The sequence below is a fragment of the Anabas testudineus genome, chromosome 1 (assembly GCF_900324465.2).
Source record: "Anabas testudineus chromosome 1, fAnaTes1.2, whole genome shotgun sequence".
In the NCBI taxonomy this organism is placed as follows: domain Eukaryota; kingdom Metazoa; phylum Chordata; class Actinopteri; order Anabantiformes; family Anabantidae; genus Anabas; species Anabas testudineus.
The window spans coordinates 17,970,091-17,987,987 of record NC_046610.1 but is presented as its reverse complement, the minus strand read 5'-3'; the positions used below and the strand labels follow the sequence as shown (position 1 = coordinate 17,987,987).

At 39.1% G+C, this 17,897-nt stretch overlaps 2 protein-coding genes across 2 annotated transcripts in view; both read left to right on the top strand.

Moving 5' to 3' along the window:
* The window catches only part of rbm20 (RNA binding motif protein 20), a 37,691-nt gene extending 29,493 nt beyond the window's left edge, over nucleotides 1-8,198 (top strand). The window contains exons 6-14 of the mRNA XM_026359667.1: nucleotides 1,194-1,340; nucleotides 1,752-1,883; nucleotides 1,959-2,038; nucleotides 2,186-2,882; nucleotides 2,964-3,050; nucleotides 3,180-3,759; nucleotides 4,301-4,366; nucleotides 5,636-5,757; nucleotides 7,265-8,198. Coding sequence (XP_026215452.1) covers nucleotides 1,194-1,340; nucleotides 1,752-1,883; nucleotides 1,959-2,038; nucleotides 2,186-2,882; nucleotides 2,964-3,050; nucleotides 3,180-3,759; nucleotides 4,301-4,366; nucleotides 5,636-5,757; nucleotides 7,265-7,336 — 1,983 coding nt within the window. The 3' untranslated portion in view covers nucleotides 7,337-8,198. The remainder of the gene's footprint in view (nucleotides 1-1,193; nucleotides 1,341-1,751; nucleotides 1,884-1,958; nucleotides 2,039-2,185; nucleotides 2,883-2,963; nucleotides 3,051-3,179; nucleotides 3,760-4,300; nucleotides 4,367-5,635; nucleotides 5,758-7,264) is intronic.
* Nucleotides 8,199-9,984: 1,786 nt separating this feature from the next.
* pdcd4b (programmed cell death 4b) lies at nucleotides 9,985-17,886 on the top strand. The gene is given in 13 exon segments (XM_026360649.1): nucleotides 9,985-10,065; nucleotides 10,558-10,667; nucleotides 10,949-11,263; nucleotides 13,457-13,551; nucleotides 13,790-13,903; nucleotides 14,044-14,265; nucleotides 15,460-15,557; nucleotides 15,856-15,970; nucleotides 16,301-16,384; nucleotides 16,386-16,409; nucleotides 16,716-16,826; nucleotides 16,944-17,083; nucleotides 17,208-17,886. Coding segments are annotated over 12 exon segments (1,422 nt in total). The 5' UTR covers nucleotides 9,985-10,065; nucleotides 10,558-10,624; the 3' UTR covers nucleotides 17,269-17,886.
* Nucleotides 17,887-17,897: the final 11 nt, after the last annotated feature.

Genomic DNA, 17,897 nt, shown 5'->3' with positions numbered 1-17,897 from the left:
GGAAAAAAATTGCAGTTGCAGCATAATGCATGCAGAAATAAGACCCCATGATATAACAAGCTGAATTTACAACTGCTTTCTGCAGTGATGTTAAAGGAACATGAGGTGTCAGATGGTATGTGCCATGACTAGTCCTATGATGAATATAGATATTGATACTGTATTGGATGTCAGTGGTCCTTGCCTATATGTTTTAATGGTGGGATATGTAATATGTAAATAGTTTTCATCACAACATTGAAAATCTCTGCTATGATGGAACTACTTGTTTACGTTGTCTTGCTCAACTTCATGATACATATGTTCTCTACATTTTGTTTTGCAGAGATATTTGAGGTTGAACAAGTTGGTAATTGAGAGTCTAAAGAGGGAAATATAGGGGTAAAAAAAACATCTGAGATTTGAGGATAAATAGTTTCACATGAAGGAATAAGAGCTGAAAGAAAAAAATCTAATTAAAATCTATATCTTTATCTTAAAAATAAACCAATACAAGTAAATTCTAAAAGCTTATAACCAATAGGTAATTAAAAATAAATATCTTAACTTAAAAATAATAGTGACATAACAATAACAATAATCTACTACTCCTGTTTACTGTATGTTCTACTACTATACTGCAGTATGTGTTTTTCACTGTAGGAAATAATCTACACTGTTATCTTTAAAACAAAAAGGGGAACTACTGAGGGCTATTGAGGAATGCAGGTTACTGCACTTGGCAACTTATGGGGAGTGTTAAATGTCTGTGGTCAGTCAGCTGATAAAGTCTGTAAATCCAAACAAGAAACGTTCATTATCACTGTGGAACTACTGCCAAGGATCTATTAATAGCTGCAACGAGATGACCTATATAAAGAAGAGAAATTATATGACATCGTGTGTGACAGTGTTACACTGATGTTAGGCAGATTAGTTTCTTACAGTATGCTGGTATCAGACATTGTTAAAAGATCACAGTTAAATGAGAAGATCAATATCAACTTGAACTGAATATGAAGTTTGCAGGGCATTAATAACATTGTGAGCAAGATAAAGTCATTTTGACTCTTGATTTGTGTAGTTTGAATCTTTAAAAAGTGGCATATGACGGTTTTTGACCAAATTCAACAGTTAATAGATAATTGATCTGTGGTGTTTAAAATCAAATATTAATGGCTACACAAATATTGTAATCTTACGAATATTTGCAGGCATTTACACCGAGAAAGGGAACCGTAGGACGAGTTGTTCACATCTGCAACCTCCCTGAAGGCAGCTGTACGGAGAATGATGTCATCAACCTGGGATTACCCTTTGGCAAAGTCACCAACTACATCCTCATGCGCTCTACCCATCAGGTACAGTAACGTTGTTATTTATCAGTTGTTTAGTAATATTGATCAATAGAAACAGTTGGACAGTTTCACAACACTAAAAATGTCATGACAATACTGTATCTTCAGTACTCGGCCGTCACCCCCATTTCATATAATAAATTGAGCACAATGTAGAGTCAAAGGTCACAGTTATTTTGTTTTTTTGAATTGTCTGAGTTGTCTTTAAGCAGATATCCTACAAGAGAAACTATCTAACTCTGCATGTGTGCGAGAATGACTGTAGGAATAAATCAAACCAAGATTTTAGGTAGATGTAAAATACATATTTTGTTAGCGTTAAGTATTGAGGCTCCTTGCTATGTCAAACACTGAGTGTTCAAATAACTGTCAGAGCAGAATTTTGTTAATAGCAGATTTCTGTTCTCCCATCAGGCATTTCTGGAGATGGCCTATGTTGAAGCAGCTCAGGCCATGGTTCAGTATTATCAACTTACTCCAGCTATGATTAACAATCAAAAACTTCTCATACGAATGTCGAAGAGGTACAAGGAGCTTCAACTGAAGGTAAAACTGAAAGAACACAGCAGAGAGCAGGATTTAGGCTGCTAGCAAATTACTAATATTTGGCTTTCTGCATAGAAACCAGGTAAAGATGTTCAATCAATTATCGAGGATATCACCTCTCAACGGGAAAGAGATGAGATGCAAGAACTTGAACGGTAATCTTTTATTGTCCTTTTAGTCTTGAATGCTAGTTCTTGTACGTCCAGTGGAGGTTTTAACATTTTACATTCAGTGATGTAAATGTGTCAGATTATTACTGAAGTTAATTCTTTAAATTAATCTACCTTTGATCCTTTCTATAGCTACATGCCAGAAAGAGCACGCTCTCGCAGCCCTCTCAGCCGCTCTCTTAGTCCTCATTCCCACAGCCCCAGTTTTACGTCATGCAGTTCAGCCCACAGTCCACAGAGAGCACCATGCAGGGGTCAGGAGAGAGGCAACAATGGCTTGGCCCCCTGCAGAAACTCTTGGGACTGGTCACCACACTTAAGAAGGAGTGAGGATGAAAGGGAGAGGGATGACCCGTGGAGGAATGGGGGGAGTGTGGATGACGATCGGCCAAATGGGCGGGTGGCTGACCGTCGTAAGGCCTACCAGAAACCCTTGGATCATATCGGCTCAAGATCTGCAGATGAACGAGGAGGAGGTGAAGGGATGAGGGGCAACAGAGACTGGCACCTACGAGGCAGCCCTCAAGGCATGTCCTTCAGCTCTTACAGGAACGTGGATGATGACTTCTACATGAAGGAACAAATGTACAAATCAGACAAGCTGCCCAGACCTCCATACCAAAGACATGATGCAAAGCCAAAGAGGAGGGATGGTGGCGACTACCACGGTAGATTGAGACATTCTGAGTTTGAGATGACTGAGGAGACACCTCGGAGAACACCAGAGGAAAAGAGGCAGACTTCACCAGGCAGGGGCAGGAGTGAAAAAGCAAGCAGGAGGCACACCATAGCAGAGAAACAAGAGAAAGAAAAATCTTCTGAAAACACTGTGAGTAACTTTTAGAAATGACCATTATGGTTGTATTTCAACTTTGTGTTCTTCTAACAAAGAGGTTAATACTTTTCTCAGGATCACCACTCGAAAGACAAATCTGGTTCACCCCAAAGAAGCAATAATCCAAAGGAGGCTACTGAATGTAGTAAAGATAGAAACACTGTAAGTGAGCTTTTTGATCTGTATGACACAATAAAACTTTAAAAGATGCTTACTCAAACCCCTGGGTTAGCCATAAACATGTTTGCTTGTAGTTGAGTATTTAAAGCTTCTTTCTTGTTTATTTTTTAGGAGAAAGTGTTGGAAAGTGGAGATGACGATGATGAAGAGTGTTGGTATCCGAAGAACATGGAGGAACTGGTCACAGTAGATGAAGTTGGAGGAGAAGATGATTCTATTATTGAACCAGATCTTCCTGAGCTGGAAGAGTATGCATCTTGCTCCAAGGAGTCTGCAGGGGAAGAAAGAGCAGAGGAGCAAACACAACCACCTACCTTATCCTTAGAGATGCACGAGACAGTTACCAAGACATCTAACCAGGAAGAGTCCCGCGAGGATGCTGGAGACCAGACAGAAACATCTACAACTGAGAAAGCAGCAAACAATTTAACTGCAACCAGTACTGTCGAACAGAAACTCAATCCAGTGGCTCCCGGGCTACCGATTACTAATCTTAGTGACTTCACCAATGAAGAGGTCAAAGCTGCAGTGGAGGAGACATGTTTAGGGGATAAAGCAACAAACAGTGGGCCTTCAGAAGACTCAGTGGAAAATCACATTAGTGTATTAGAGGACAGCAAGACCCAGGCAATGGACATCATGGAAACATTTACTAATGGGACACACCACAAGGATGGCATTCTTAAAAAAGGTAAATTTTTACATGTGGCATCTGTTTTAATGTCTTAAAAGGACGTGTTACAGATGTTAAATGATGTCCTTTGAGAGTTACCTGAGGACAGACACAGAGTTGATGTGGATTGTTTCTCACTCATGTCTCATTTGTACATGGATTCCTGGTTTGTTTACTTAATAGATAAAAATAATACGTAATTCCTTTTAATATATTTGTTAAAGATATAATATGTAACGTTTTTCAGTTGAGGCCTGTGGCTGAGACTCATTAACCAACACTATCAGCAGTGCAGAGAAAGCAGATGAGATAGGATCTTTGGAGCATTCTCGTTTATTGTAATTGAATAATGAAGACTACATAGAAGCAGAGCATAGACTTGAATTAAGAGTGATGCAGGAGAACACTGGTTGCAGGGGAGAAGGAAACAAAATAAGATGTTTCTTGTATCTCTTAGGTATTATCCTAAATTAATATCTAACACATGTATATTACAAGGTAATCTAATGATAATTTTGAGGTTTTGTCCATCCACCTTCTCTGCTTATGCCTTTGATAGAGCTTGACACAACTTCACCATCTTGTGAGCAAGACAAAGCCGTCAGTGAGCACAGCATCCCACTGGGTAAGTGTAACTAATTTAGTTCCTTTCATTCTTGTGAATGTTATACTCACAGTCACAAGGGTTTTATATAAAACCATTAAAGATGTCAAAGAACAGTAGAGTCAGTATGATTCTGCAACTGCCAGCTCATGTGAAATGAGCAGAGCAGCACCAATCATTTAAAAAAAAAAAAAAAAACGTGGTTTCTCTGGCTTTATTCATCCCAGCTGTCTTTGAGTGGGTCTATATTATATAGCGAGGACAAGTTAGTGGTGTCTTGAGCCAATGGTCCTAAAGATACAGAGATATCCAGTGCACTATTAATGAGTGCACTGACAACCTGTTGCATTAGCACTCTAATTGACTGGAATTGCTAGGCCACTTTGCTGACCTATTTCAGTGACCAGTTTGTAAAATGCACCCTTGAGAGAAGAGTATTTATATTATCACGATCAAGCACACAGCCAGTGTCGGGCGTGCAGCATGGGGACTTACATAAGCAGCAGTGGTGCAGCGTGGCAACAACAGACCACAGCACAGACACAAGAGCTGTGTGCGACATGAGCTGTGCGGCTATTCTTGTTGTATCGTGCCCCACGTGTTGTGTCTGAGTCCACTGGTGGCACGGCTGAAGCAAATATAATACAGATGACTCATGTGTTTGTTGTCATTTCATTAATTTTACTGTCACTTGCTGCTGTTGCTGAAAGTCAGACATGTGCACTTACCTCAACAGTGTGATTTTAAAAGATGTATAGTGCATATTTGCTCTTACTAACTGTAGAACAATTACACACAGAGAGTTCACAGATGGCTGACTCATCCAGCTTTAAATACATCTCTCTGTCAGTGTGTGAAGTTGCAAGTTGCATGTCCTGAAAAGATGTTTTCATATGTGACTGACATAAACATTTAAAAATGAATAAAAAGGTTTTCATTTAGTTTGGCATGTGCTGTGTTTTATTATTTTAATACTACATATTAAAAAGGTAAGAAATCTGAAGGGCTATGACAGCCAGGTTACAATATTCAGCCAAGTTTGTTAATTTGGGTGAAAGAATAATCTATGTTAATAAATTAAAATGTCAAAAGATGTGAATGTAAATTAAAAATAAATTAAATAAACTGAATAGATTTGTTTTTCCAAACTTGGAATAAAAATGCATAAATAATTCATATAGTTGTAGTAATGGTTCGACGGCTGTCATTGATGTTTTTAAGGAACCTCTCTTAGTGTCAGGTAGTATTTATTAGAATTGAATTTTCATTTTTGTGTTTGCTGTCTAATAGGAGTTGAGTTTATCGTGCCACAGACGGGATTCTACTGTAAACTGTGCGGACTGTTTTATACCAGTGAGGAAACTGCAAAGACTTCACACTGCCGCAGCACTGTGCACTACAGGAACCTACAGGTACACACTACACCATCATACACCAGGATGAATGTGACAAACTGGAATAAAATAATAATCTGAAATCATATGTTTGCATGTTTTATTTTTCTTTTCTTCCATATGTATATAAGCATATGAACCACAGCTGAGGTTGATACAGTATCAGTAAATGTGTGTCTATACACATGTAAAGCAGGGACAGGTGCACATTTGACGTTGCTCTTTTAATTCTTGCAAGTACTGTGTGAAATAAGTCCAATCTGTATGTGTGCATGCTCCACTGGTGTGGTCCACAGTCAGTGTGGTCTGGTAGCAAACGTCATGAGATTACACCACCTGTTGCCGGGCTGGTCAATAATCTCTTTGTTTTAAAACACAAAACGTCCATTCAGCACATATGTGTTCTAGATTTCCTTTCTTCATTTGTTATTTTGACATGTTTTTGTTTATTTTATCACCAGTTGATTTACTGTATGATTATTCCCCAGGCTCTGTGTACACTCTGTGTACTTTGGAAACATTTCGCTGTCTCCACTTACAATCTGAAGCTTTTCTAAAACAATTAGTTGAATAATTTACAAGTCAATGAAATAACAATCTATATTAATACCTACATACTCGTACCACATACGTCTTACGTTGCAAATTCTTTGTGCTTTTGGTTGGACATCACAAGCAATTTAAGAAAACACAAAACAAATTACAGATGCATTCATGCGGTCAGATGGACGAACTCAAACTGAAACCGATGCAGCGATACATACTGACTCGCCAACATACACACGAGTCTACACATCACATGTAAACCTGCAGCTGTATTAGGTTTCTGATTACTGGCCATTCAGCACCGAGCCATCTTGCATTTCTCTGGTCTCAGGCAGCACAGCTGAGGCCAGAGGAGCGGCAATTCCCTAACATTTGATGGATTACATTCCTCGAAAAAAAAAAAAAATCAGTTTTCAACAGTTGTTCTGTCTGTCAAAGCTCTGGGTTTAACGTACGTCCTGGTGTTTTATTTTAGTTATCACCACTTTACTCACTCATCTACACAATTCAAATTCAGCACTCAGTATTTTAGTTGACTGACTGTACATGTTAATACACATATATTTGTTAGCTTAATGACTTTTGTTGAATAACTACAACAACAAGCAACAAGACAAACAGCATCAGCTACTGCTGAACAAAAAACTGCTTCAGTATTGAGCCAACTCCCATCCTGAGATATTTAAGTCCAACAAACGGGACATTTTAGGGCCTAAGGCTGGTACCTAATATCTTAATTCTTCAGACTTCAACGGGTCAGTTCATATTTTATGGAAATAACTGGTGCCTGCAGTTGGAATCAATAAATTGTATGTGGGTTGCTAACAGTTGTCAAGGTGCTGCTGTCTTGTCCCTTCCTTTCTTGAATCTCTGAAAATTGCTCTTTCTTGTTATACAACTGTTATATTTTATACAAACGTTCGATACAGTTTGGGTTGTAAGAGTTTAAATGTTATTCTCTTCCACTTGTCCACCACAGAAATATCTGTCTCAGCTGGCAGAGGAAAGTCTGTCAGGTGCACTGGCTGGATCTTCAATGACAACAGCTTGACGTCTCTACTCTTGCATAGCGAGCAGTAGAAGAAAGATTCATGTATGTGCTACTGACAACTACAGCATGGATAATGTGGCGCCCCAGTATGTGGACTATTGCACTGGTTTTGATATTTTTGGAGAGGGATGTTTTGATCCATAAAATGATGCTGACAATCGCAGCCATAAATGCCCTCAATCTTGTACAGACTTGAAGTATAATGTATAGTGAGGCTTCAGTATTTAATCACATTTTTTGATTCACACAATTTTCTTACAGTTTATTTTATTTAGTGCGTTGGAGTGTGTGAATTCTTTTTTTTTAATAGAAATGTAATTTCAATGATAGACACACACAGTATGGACTCATCTCAGTCCATTTGCTGAGGTTGATTGAATTATTTAACCTTAATTTTGAATTTGGTCTGTACAATATCTTATCAACAATGACACATTTTGATACATTTACAGATGTTAAATTACTTGAAATATGTATCAAGGAATGTTTCCCTCAGTTAAAAAAACTGAGGCAGATTCTCAGGTTTGTTTTCAGTGTACAGCTCAGTACACAACATTTACATTTTTATTTATTTGAAGGCAAGAGTCTTCCTTTCATTCTGTGCAAGCTCTACAACATACTTTATGTCTATTAGGCAAAAATGTGGAAACATTTGGTAAGTAAAAGAAAATCCCAGACATACTTGACAATATGTATAATGCCTTATAAATAGAAGACCTTAAACTGGACCATGTGTTTGATGTATCAGTAAAACAAGCTGTTTTTAATGTTACAGGGATTTCTTCAGATGGATAGTCAATCAGACTCTGTCTTTGTATACTGTGAATACTGATCCCGTGACAATAATGATTGTGTTGTTATGTTTGACAAACTTCATATGATTTTGAAAACTTGAATAAATATTTCAAATACAAAATATGTCACTGAGCCTGGAACTGCTGTTTTTTTCTTTTTAGGACATATTGCGTACACTGTGCAGTAATACAGCAATGAACACCTCCACAGACATGGGACAGTACACCAGCCATCCATTTACTATACTAGCTCATAGGATTTCAGGATGACTGCTGTAGAAGAGCCCCCCCATGTGTTGAGACAGAAACACATCTGGGTGCCAACTCTGAATCTGTAGTTCTTATGACTATTTGTACAATTAATATTAACCATTCATAAAATTGTTTTTTTTTTTTTATTACATAGACACATTTAGTAGTGGCAAGAAAAAGTATGTGACACTTTAGGAATTTCACGGTTTTCTGCATTAATTAGTCATAAAATGTGATCTGATCTTCATCGAAGTCAAGAGAATTAACAAATATAATGTGCCTAAAGTAATAACAAAAAAAGTCTGATCTTTCATGTTTTTATTGAGAACAATCATAAAAAACTCACAGTGATAGCGGAAAAAGTATGTGAATCCTTGGACTTAATTACTGGTCGACCCCCTTTGGCAGCAATAACTTCAACCAGGCACTTCCTGTAGCTGTGGACCTGCACATCGTTTATAAAAAACAGATGTTAGCCTGTTCCAATGATGTCTTCAAATCTTTGGCTGTCACTCAGTGTTATTTCTTTACCTCATTAATGAGTGTTTGTTGTGCTTTGGGGTCATTTTGACTGGCCGTCCACATCTTGGTAGAGTAGCCACAGTCACGATGTCTCCCCATTTGTAGATTGTTTGCCAACTGCAGACTAGGGAATTTCTAAAGTCTTTGACATCTCTTTGTAACCCTGTCCAGCTTTATTTAAATGAACAATTCTTGATTGTAAATCCTCTAGTACTTCAGTTAGCTGAGGTTTTTATCGTTGTTCTCAATAAAGACATGAAAGATCAGAATATGTGTATTATTTTAGCCACATTATTGTCTCTTGATTAAGATGAAGATTGTTTATTTCTAAGGCATTTAAATTGTTGATGAAGACAAACTAATGTAGAAAACCACAACATTATTCTTGCCACTGTATTTACTCAAACAGTGTTTAAGTCAACTTCACCAATTTTCAATTTGCTCCCTATGGTTTTGGGTTAAAGAATAAGTAGATGCATGGTATGAAGTGTCCCTCTGACTTCCCTGGATTAAAATATGTTCCTGCTTCAAGCTGACAAGTTTCTTTGCTTCAGATGATTCATCTGCTTGCTCACACCACAGCAGCAGTCTGCTTGATGAACTGCTCCTCCTGAACTCATCCAAATGACATGAGCTGCAAAAGACATGGAGGAGTTCTTCAGCTAGAAACAGAGATGACCTATTTTAATAAAGAGAAGGCAGAAGGAAGCGTAATGCCAATCATATATGTGTCTATACTCAAGTCGAGGGATGCAAATTAAAAATCAGTGAAGTCGACCTTTAAGTTAATTAACTGTTAAGACTGGGCAACATGCTTGTATCACTTTAAAAGAAGATGATTTTTTTTTTGTCTGCGTTAATAATAATAAATAATAAAACTAGTATGTTGCAGCCAAATGGTTACACATCTCCCAAAATAGAAAGTGCAGTGCTACCGTGTCAAAGACAGGGGGCAGCACGTCGTAAACCGTGAACGCCCCACAGAAAATGCGAGAAGAAAATCCCGTGGTGCATTCTCATTGGTCCTTTGTTTTTAAAAACCCCTCGACTCTCCAGCCAATCAGAGGACGGAAACGCACGTCTACGTAGCAGCGTTGCTGGGTAGATAAAACAAAAACAACAGCGACCGTGTCGGAGTTTGAAGCTTGGACACAATAGACGGTCAGTGATTTTATAGTTATTTATAAATTGTCAGAGTCAGGGAGGTACAACTGCATCTTAAATGTGATAGAGCAGTGAAGGATTTATTTATTCTCTGACTGTAAGGTGAATGTACACTCTGAGCTAGCGGACTGTGCAGTTTGATTTGATCTTTTGCTGGCGTTAGGTCTCTGCAGCAGATAAATGACGATGTATAAGTGCGAATAAGCAACCTCCAAAGTGCACAGCCTGTTTAGACAGTGTCGTCGTTTAGCCCGAGTAGATTTGTAAATGCTAACCTATTATCTGCAGTTAAGTCTGTTGGCGCAGCTGCTTCTTTGACGTGAACCGTCAAGCTAGCAAAGTGTTAGCCATTGTTTACCAACAGTGAGTCTGAATGAACAGGGGGAGGAGGGGACGCTGTTGCGCTGCAGCATGTCTGGGCATGTTGTCAATGCATGTCTGCATATGATCTCTCTCTGTCTCTCTTTTTTTTTTTCTTCAACATTGCAGGTGTGATTCCAAAATCTTTTTATTTTGCACGCTGTTCTGCTGCAAAATCTCCTTTCTACTGTAAAACATGGCAACTGACTGCGAGGCTTGGCTGAACGCAAACCCCGTCGGTGAGTGGGAGTCAAAAACCATTTAAAAGCTCCATCAGCTGTGTCGTATGAGGGGCACTGGGACTGTTTCATGCGGAAGTGGTTCATTGCTTGGGTTCTTGCACATCCTGCAGGTTTAGTTTTATTGATGTTGATTTTGGCATTGATTGGGTGACTGCAGATAGAAACTGAAACAGTATAAAGGTTTATATAAATCTATATCAGATTTGGCTTCCCTGAGCTGTTTTGAGTGTTAAGGCTCCAACAGAAACTCTCCTTAATGTCTTCTTTCAATACAACAGAGGCCGAGGACCTGAGCGACTCTTTTGTGTCGGGAGAGGAAGACAACGGAAGATCGGCAGTCACCAATAAAAACATCAATGAGATCAATGGCAACTGGTTGACCTCCTCTAGCAACAGCATCCATGAGGCACGTCTCAAGGCCAAGGCCAAGCGGAGACTGAGAAAGAACTCCTCCAGGGACTCTGGCAGGGGGGACTCCCTCAGTGATAACGGGGATGTGGTCAGGGGAACCCCAGGAGCACCCACCAGCCCCAAAAGCAAGCTGCTGGACAGAAAGTCACGACTGGGCAAGGGCAGGGGGCTGCCAAAGAAAGGTAGGAAGAATTAACATTTAGGTATAAGACATAAGAACTCTTTTGCAGATATGATCATACAGTAGTGTTATGCAGCCCCTTTACATTGTGATAACAAAGAGGTAAGATATGTCATTATCACAGGTGACTATAAATCAAAAGCACTTCTGTTTCAGGGCTTCAAAGGAGGCCTTCATCTCTGTGTGAGCTACTCTCGTCATCACGCTGTGGCTCTTCATCTAAGCCAATTAGCATGTAACCAAATGGCTAGGTGCTCTTGAGCAGTTCCCACCTATTGGAAAGCTTCTTTCTTCCTTTGCCATGTGCTCAGCCAAGCCTTCCTGGAAATTTCCATTGGAGGTTAAATTATAGGAGCGGACATAAATATTTCACTTTATAGAGTGTCTGGAGAATCCGCCGGATCCATGGTTAATGTATGGTGGCTTTTATGAGTTTTATGGAGTCTTTTTCAAATTTACATGTAAAAATGGCTAAGTGGTCTTGACCAGTTGAAACCACTATAAAAGCACCTCGTACCATCTGCTCAGCCATGCTTTTCTGGAAGTTTCCATTTCAGATGCTGATTTTAAAAGCGATATTTTATGTATAGCATGTAAACATTCAGCCTTAAAGACAAAGAGTGCTGGCGGCTCTCTCGGTTCACTATAATGTTGAGTTATTTTAGGTTATGTTTTATTGATCATTTGTTCTGTGTCTGGAGTTCTCGTGCCGCTGAAGTGAGGCTGTGCTTAAGGGCTTAGGATTAAACACCATTAGTATTAGTTAGGTGTCACTAATAAACTTACGTGTTAAAGTGATTTAGAATTTATCTTGTGTCCACATCTTGTGATATTCCAACTATCTCTCACTGGGACTCTTCATTCTGTGATGTAAGTGTGCTGTGGCTGCTTACATCCCTGCAGACTGAAGTACAATCCAGTCACTTCTCATGGGCACTGGAACTGGAGCAAAATTTATCTTGGCGCAGTATCCGTCCGTTATTCTGGTTACATAACAGAACTGCCACGCCAGTGGTGCCCTGTAAATTGAGCTCAACACTCCTGCATTAAAAGTTCATGCAGTGCTTGCGAAAGCAGTGGATGTGCAGAATCTCTTGCAAAAGCAAACTAGCATGTGTTTAATTTTAACAGTGAAGTTGGAGTGGTTCGCACAAGTATAGTGGACAGTGCTAAATATAGTGACATGTCATATACCACATATGGGGTGGCACTAATGGACATTTTAAAGCGTGTCACAAAAGCTGCTTTGGTGTCGGGCTTCCTAAACCGTCTGCAGTCTGTTGATGCAGACCATCATGCAGCAGATGTTTGTTTGTGCAACATGTTCAAAGGAGTCGCCTCCCAAAATAAAGAGATTATCTTACAACATGTTTGATCCTAAAACTTTAAGAGACGTGGCATGACAATTGGTACAGATTACACAAACAGATAATGATTTGAATACATTTTGTAACATTAGTTTTTATTCATCCTTGGATATAAGCTTCCTGAAGTCTAATTCATGTTAAAAACTATACCTGAGCGTTCTGCTGGTTGAAAGAATTCAGATAGATTTTGTTGTTGTTGTTTTTTCATGTATCATTGGTTGATCTCTATTGTGTGGTTCAGAGTAACATCTAAATCATTCACCTGCACACAGAGTGTAATGTTAAGGGCTTACTAATTATCTTCTTGTAAAAATGCAACTCTGTTATTTTTAATGTTTTTTTTTTTTTCTGAGGCATCAAAATTGTCCACACACACACACACACACGAGACTTGAACTACAAGTCCTTAACTGAGAGGGTGCAGCCAGTGTCTTATAAGGGGACTAGTTATGCTATTTTTTTCTAGTGCATATTTTGACACAAGTCACTCATAAGAAGGAAATCAACTAAAATGCTGTTTTAATCTGACAAATGTAACGTTTCCCTGCTAGAGATCCTATCAGTTTTCTGTATCTGCGTCTCAGCATTTTGATACGTGATCCTCACCCTGTTTTCTTATAACATCTGCTTAGAAATGGAGAGCTTTCTTTCCATAGTAATGTTTTTGTTTTTTTTTTTTGGTAATTGACAAGTGGGTCACTAATTCTTTTGAATATTAAATTACAATTACACTTTTGGCGGTCTTTTCTGTTTCATGCATTGCTTTAACATGACAATTGCAAAGTTATCATGCATAATATTTCCTTCCCTTCTGTCTTTGAACACAGGTGGGGCTGGAGGCAAAGGTGTGTGGGGGCGGTCGGGTGAAGTGTATGAGCCGGAGGAGGTAGATGAGAAGGACCCAAATTATGATGAAGCTCAGGTACTGACTGCAGAGTTGATATCATACATCTGCTTCATGTAGTTTTTGAATCGCATGATGCCTCATGTTGTTAATCACTAAATTGCATCATATTGTTTTTTTCTGTTAGTTGGCAGAGTGGATAAAGTAACAGTTTGTTTTATAATTATGTATCACACAATTCTATTTAATCTATGTCTGATACAGTTACCAGCAGGAATAGCAAATGGTAAACTAGAATGTGTTGGTGTTTTGACAGGAAAACTGTGTTTATGAGACTGTGGTTCCTCCACTGGATGAAAGAGACTTTGAGAAGACGGTCACCCCTATAGTGCAAGAGTACTTTGAACATGGTGACACAAATGAAGTAGCAGTAAGTGCTCCAGCATTATGCAGGAAACATCCTATTGTACACATGCTTCTCTGTCACAGAATAACAAATCTACACATTAATGAAATGCTGTGAACTTGCTAAAAGACTTACACAAAGCTGATGTCACTTTCCACATCCAGGAGCTTCTTGCAGAGCTGAATCTGGGGCCCATGCGGTGTGAGGTCCCCTCGTTGGCTGTGTCGCTGGCCCTGGAGGCCAAAGCTAGTCACCGGGAGCTCACCTCCAGGCTGCTGTCCGACCTGTGTGGACCTGTTCTGTCTCGCAGTGACATGGAAAACTCATTCGACAAATTGCTCCGAGAGCTGCCGGACCTGGTCCTGGACACACCCGGAGCTCCGCAGGTTAGCTTCCTTAAAGTCTGGAGACAAGTCTGTTTGCAGATTTAGTTCAGTTGTCAGTTTACTAACAGTATGTGTGCCTGTGCTGCTGGCTAATCTTTAAAATTACACTAAATGGTACTGAGCTCAGGGTAGTTGTTAATTAATAGAATAATTAGTTGGTCAGGGACACACAAGCTGCTGAAGCAACAGTGAATTTATGTTGTAGACTGTTTGATATGGATGTTTTAGCTTATTTCCTGGTGCCTGATAGACCGATTGCACTAAACACACAACACTCTTCAGATATGTCAGGTGAATGTCTGTGGTGCACAACACTGTGGTCTGATATGTTGGTGTGCTATAGAGAGCCAGTGCATGGTGTGCGTGTTTGTTTGAGCTCCTTTTCAGCCTGCACAAACATGAGATATCTGACCATTGTCTGTCTGTGCAAAATGCAAGCTCAGCATAGGACGTGCAGAATTATTGGTCGTGCTACCTCAACAACCTTACGGTCACAGTCTGATTTGGCCTCCCTGGTTAAATATGTCTTTTTCTTATAGTTCTCTGTGGGTTTTAAATGAGCATTATGACTCTGAAGTTAGACCACATCCTCCCCTTCATCCTTTCACTTTCGTTTCTCTCATACACTCACTCCCTCTGACTGTTCTCTGCTCTACTTCCAGTCTAGCCACAGCCACTGGTCAGATGAGACAGAGCTGCCTCTTGTCTAAACAGGAACAATGATCAGTGATGAGCACAGGATTTGTAGAGGCCAGAAACACAAAGCCAGCACTTTCCTTTCTCTAAATCATGAGCTTATACTACTGTAAACAAACACGCACACGTGCCCCTGAGGCCTCTGTCAGTTATGTGTCATGTCTGTGTTTTTGTGGAGCCTCCAGTTCTTCAAACTAAACTACTTGTAATTGTGTAATTCATACCCAGAGGTATGAAGCAGCAGTTGACCTGATTTCTATAGCACATGTTAAACAGTCAAGCAGCAGTTATATATAATGTGATTCTGATGTTTAATCCAAAACATATACACATTTAGATAATTAAAGCCAAAACGAGTCCTATGAATACAGTGTTATTTTATACATCTAAAAATATTCATTCCTCAGTTTCTATCACACTGTATTCAGCCAACATGTATATTGTAGAATTTATTTGGGGGTTGTTTACGTTTCTGCTTCTTTTGTGTTTCTCTTCCAGTTGGTGGGCCAGTTCATTGCACGTGCTGTTAGTGACCAAATATTGTCCAAGAACTACATTGAGGGCTACAAAGGCAAAGTTGACTGTGAATACGCAAGGTATGTGATTATTAGCCAAGATGTGCTGCTTGTGATTTACGTATTAATTTAATTTCACTTCAGTTTATTTAAGTAGCATCAAAACTCAGTTTACCGGAAAGGATGATGAGTGCAGAACATTTACCATTTAACTCCATAACTAACTATTGTTTACCTCTAAACCACAGTATCCAAAAAACAGATGTGACATGAGACTTTAGCATATAACAGAAGCTATGGAAGAGGAGGCAGGACAGCACTGAATGTAAATATGAATGCTAGACATTTACAGTTTCGTTTTTTTTCCTGATTCTTCCAGGGCAGCACTAGACAGAGCGGCGGTGCTTCTGAAGATGAGCATGGGTGGCCTTCGCATAGATAACCACTGGGGGTCAGGTGGGGGCCAGAGACCTGTCACACAACTTATCAAAGAGGTAAATTACATAGATCAGTCTGGAGAACAAACTGGTAGGAAACAATTTGTGTATGATCAGGAATTCTTTTTAATTTTCTAATTTGATGCAGTGTCTCTTAATGAAAACTGTTCTGTGGTTTTCTTCAATGATTAAGAACAAACTGGAATTTATGTTTTTTAACTGTGTTGATGGTCCCTGTCATATTTGTTTTACCCTAGTTGGTAGAGCACCATAACACCTAAAAGTGAGAGAATAGTGGTGCATTGTTTGTGCTTTTTTAGCCCTTTGTGGATTTAAGAAAAAAAAATATCATAGATGAATCATTATAAATGATCTATTGTCTGTCAGATGAACCTGCTGCTGAAGGAATACATCCTCTCTGGAGACAATAAGGAGGCTGAGAGATGCTTACGAGACCTAGAGGTTCCTCATTTTCCATCACGAGTTTGTTTATGAGGTAAATTCTGGGCTACATTTGAAATAAACTCACTCTTATTCCAACAAACTGAGATGCTAAAAATAAGGCAGAAATTCCTCAAATGGAGGAATGTGGTATTTCTTTATTGCAACAATATGTGGAAGTAAATAAAGTAGAATAACATAATGTTTTCAAGCCAATCCATCATCATTTGAAAAATGTTATTACTTGTTTTGTTTTTCCAGCCTTAATCTATATGTTACTGTAGTAAGTGTGGCTCGAACATAGTAGTAAAGATTTTGAGCGGTAATTCACAAGTGTGAATGTTGCTTTTACTTTTCTCAGGCAACAGTGATGGTCTTGGAGTCCAAAGGAGAGAAAACATTCAAAATGGTTCTGCAGCTACTCAAGTCGCTCTCTGTGTCGTCTATTATCACTGTGGATCAAATGAGAAGGGTAAGGTGCCACCTGGTGTTTGAATTGCACATTGCAATTATTTCACCAGGAAGAGCTAGTTTTGTTTTTTAGCCCTCTGACATTGTTTTCCATAGTATCTTTTTGTTTCTTTCACAGGGATATGAAAGAGTTTATATGGACATAGCTGAAATTAACATTGATGTCCCTCGTGCATACTTCATCCTGGAGCAATTTGTCGATAAGAGCTTTAGTATGGGAATTATTGATGTTAAGTTAAGAGATCGCTGTCCCTGTCGGTGAGTGTCTACTGCTGGTTTTCTCAGACACATACCATACAACATATGCACATGGCTAAAGGGAGATGTTTTGCTGTGTTTCATTTATTAATTTTGCTTGTTATTGTGGCTTGTCTCTTGTCAGGGGCCGGAAGAGATTTGTCAGCGAGGGAGATGGTGGTGTTGTCAAACTTGAAAGCTACTGACGAGCCCTATATGCCAAATGTACTGAAGGAAAAAAAAGGATAAAGCTACTTTTTGTACTTGGATATTTTTGAAGATCATAGTTGGGTACGAATTTCCTCCCTTCCAAAGTCAGAAAAGTGTACATTTGTGAAACTTAGGCGGGCTAAAAACTGCACTTTTGATTGAAACCTTACTAGATCACTTTGTCCAAGGTGTTTCAATATAAACATTTACATAAGCTAACCCTTAAAGTGCCACACCTCAGTGTCAGCCATTCCATGTTTTGTACAGTATTTTCTTGATTTCACTGCCACTCCTTTTGTGTTTTCTAGAAAGCAGTGTTTGTAAAGAGCTTTACAAAAGGGTATAAAAAATAAAGACGAGCATGTTGTTTCAATGCAATTCTGGCTTCCCAATAGCTGCTGTTTCTATGCTGTGCTTGACTTTTTTCCTTTTTACCCTTTAAATCACACAAAGATGTCACTATTGAAGGTAACATGTAAGGTGCAAAAGCAAATATCAGTGGGGTAACTTTGCAAAATGGTGTTTATTTTTATATCTGGGGCGTACTGGTGTGTGTGTGTGTGAAATGTACCACATATTGCTCCTTCTTTGTTCATTAAACCACTATCAAATAATCAAAGATTTT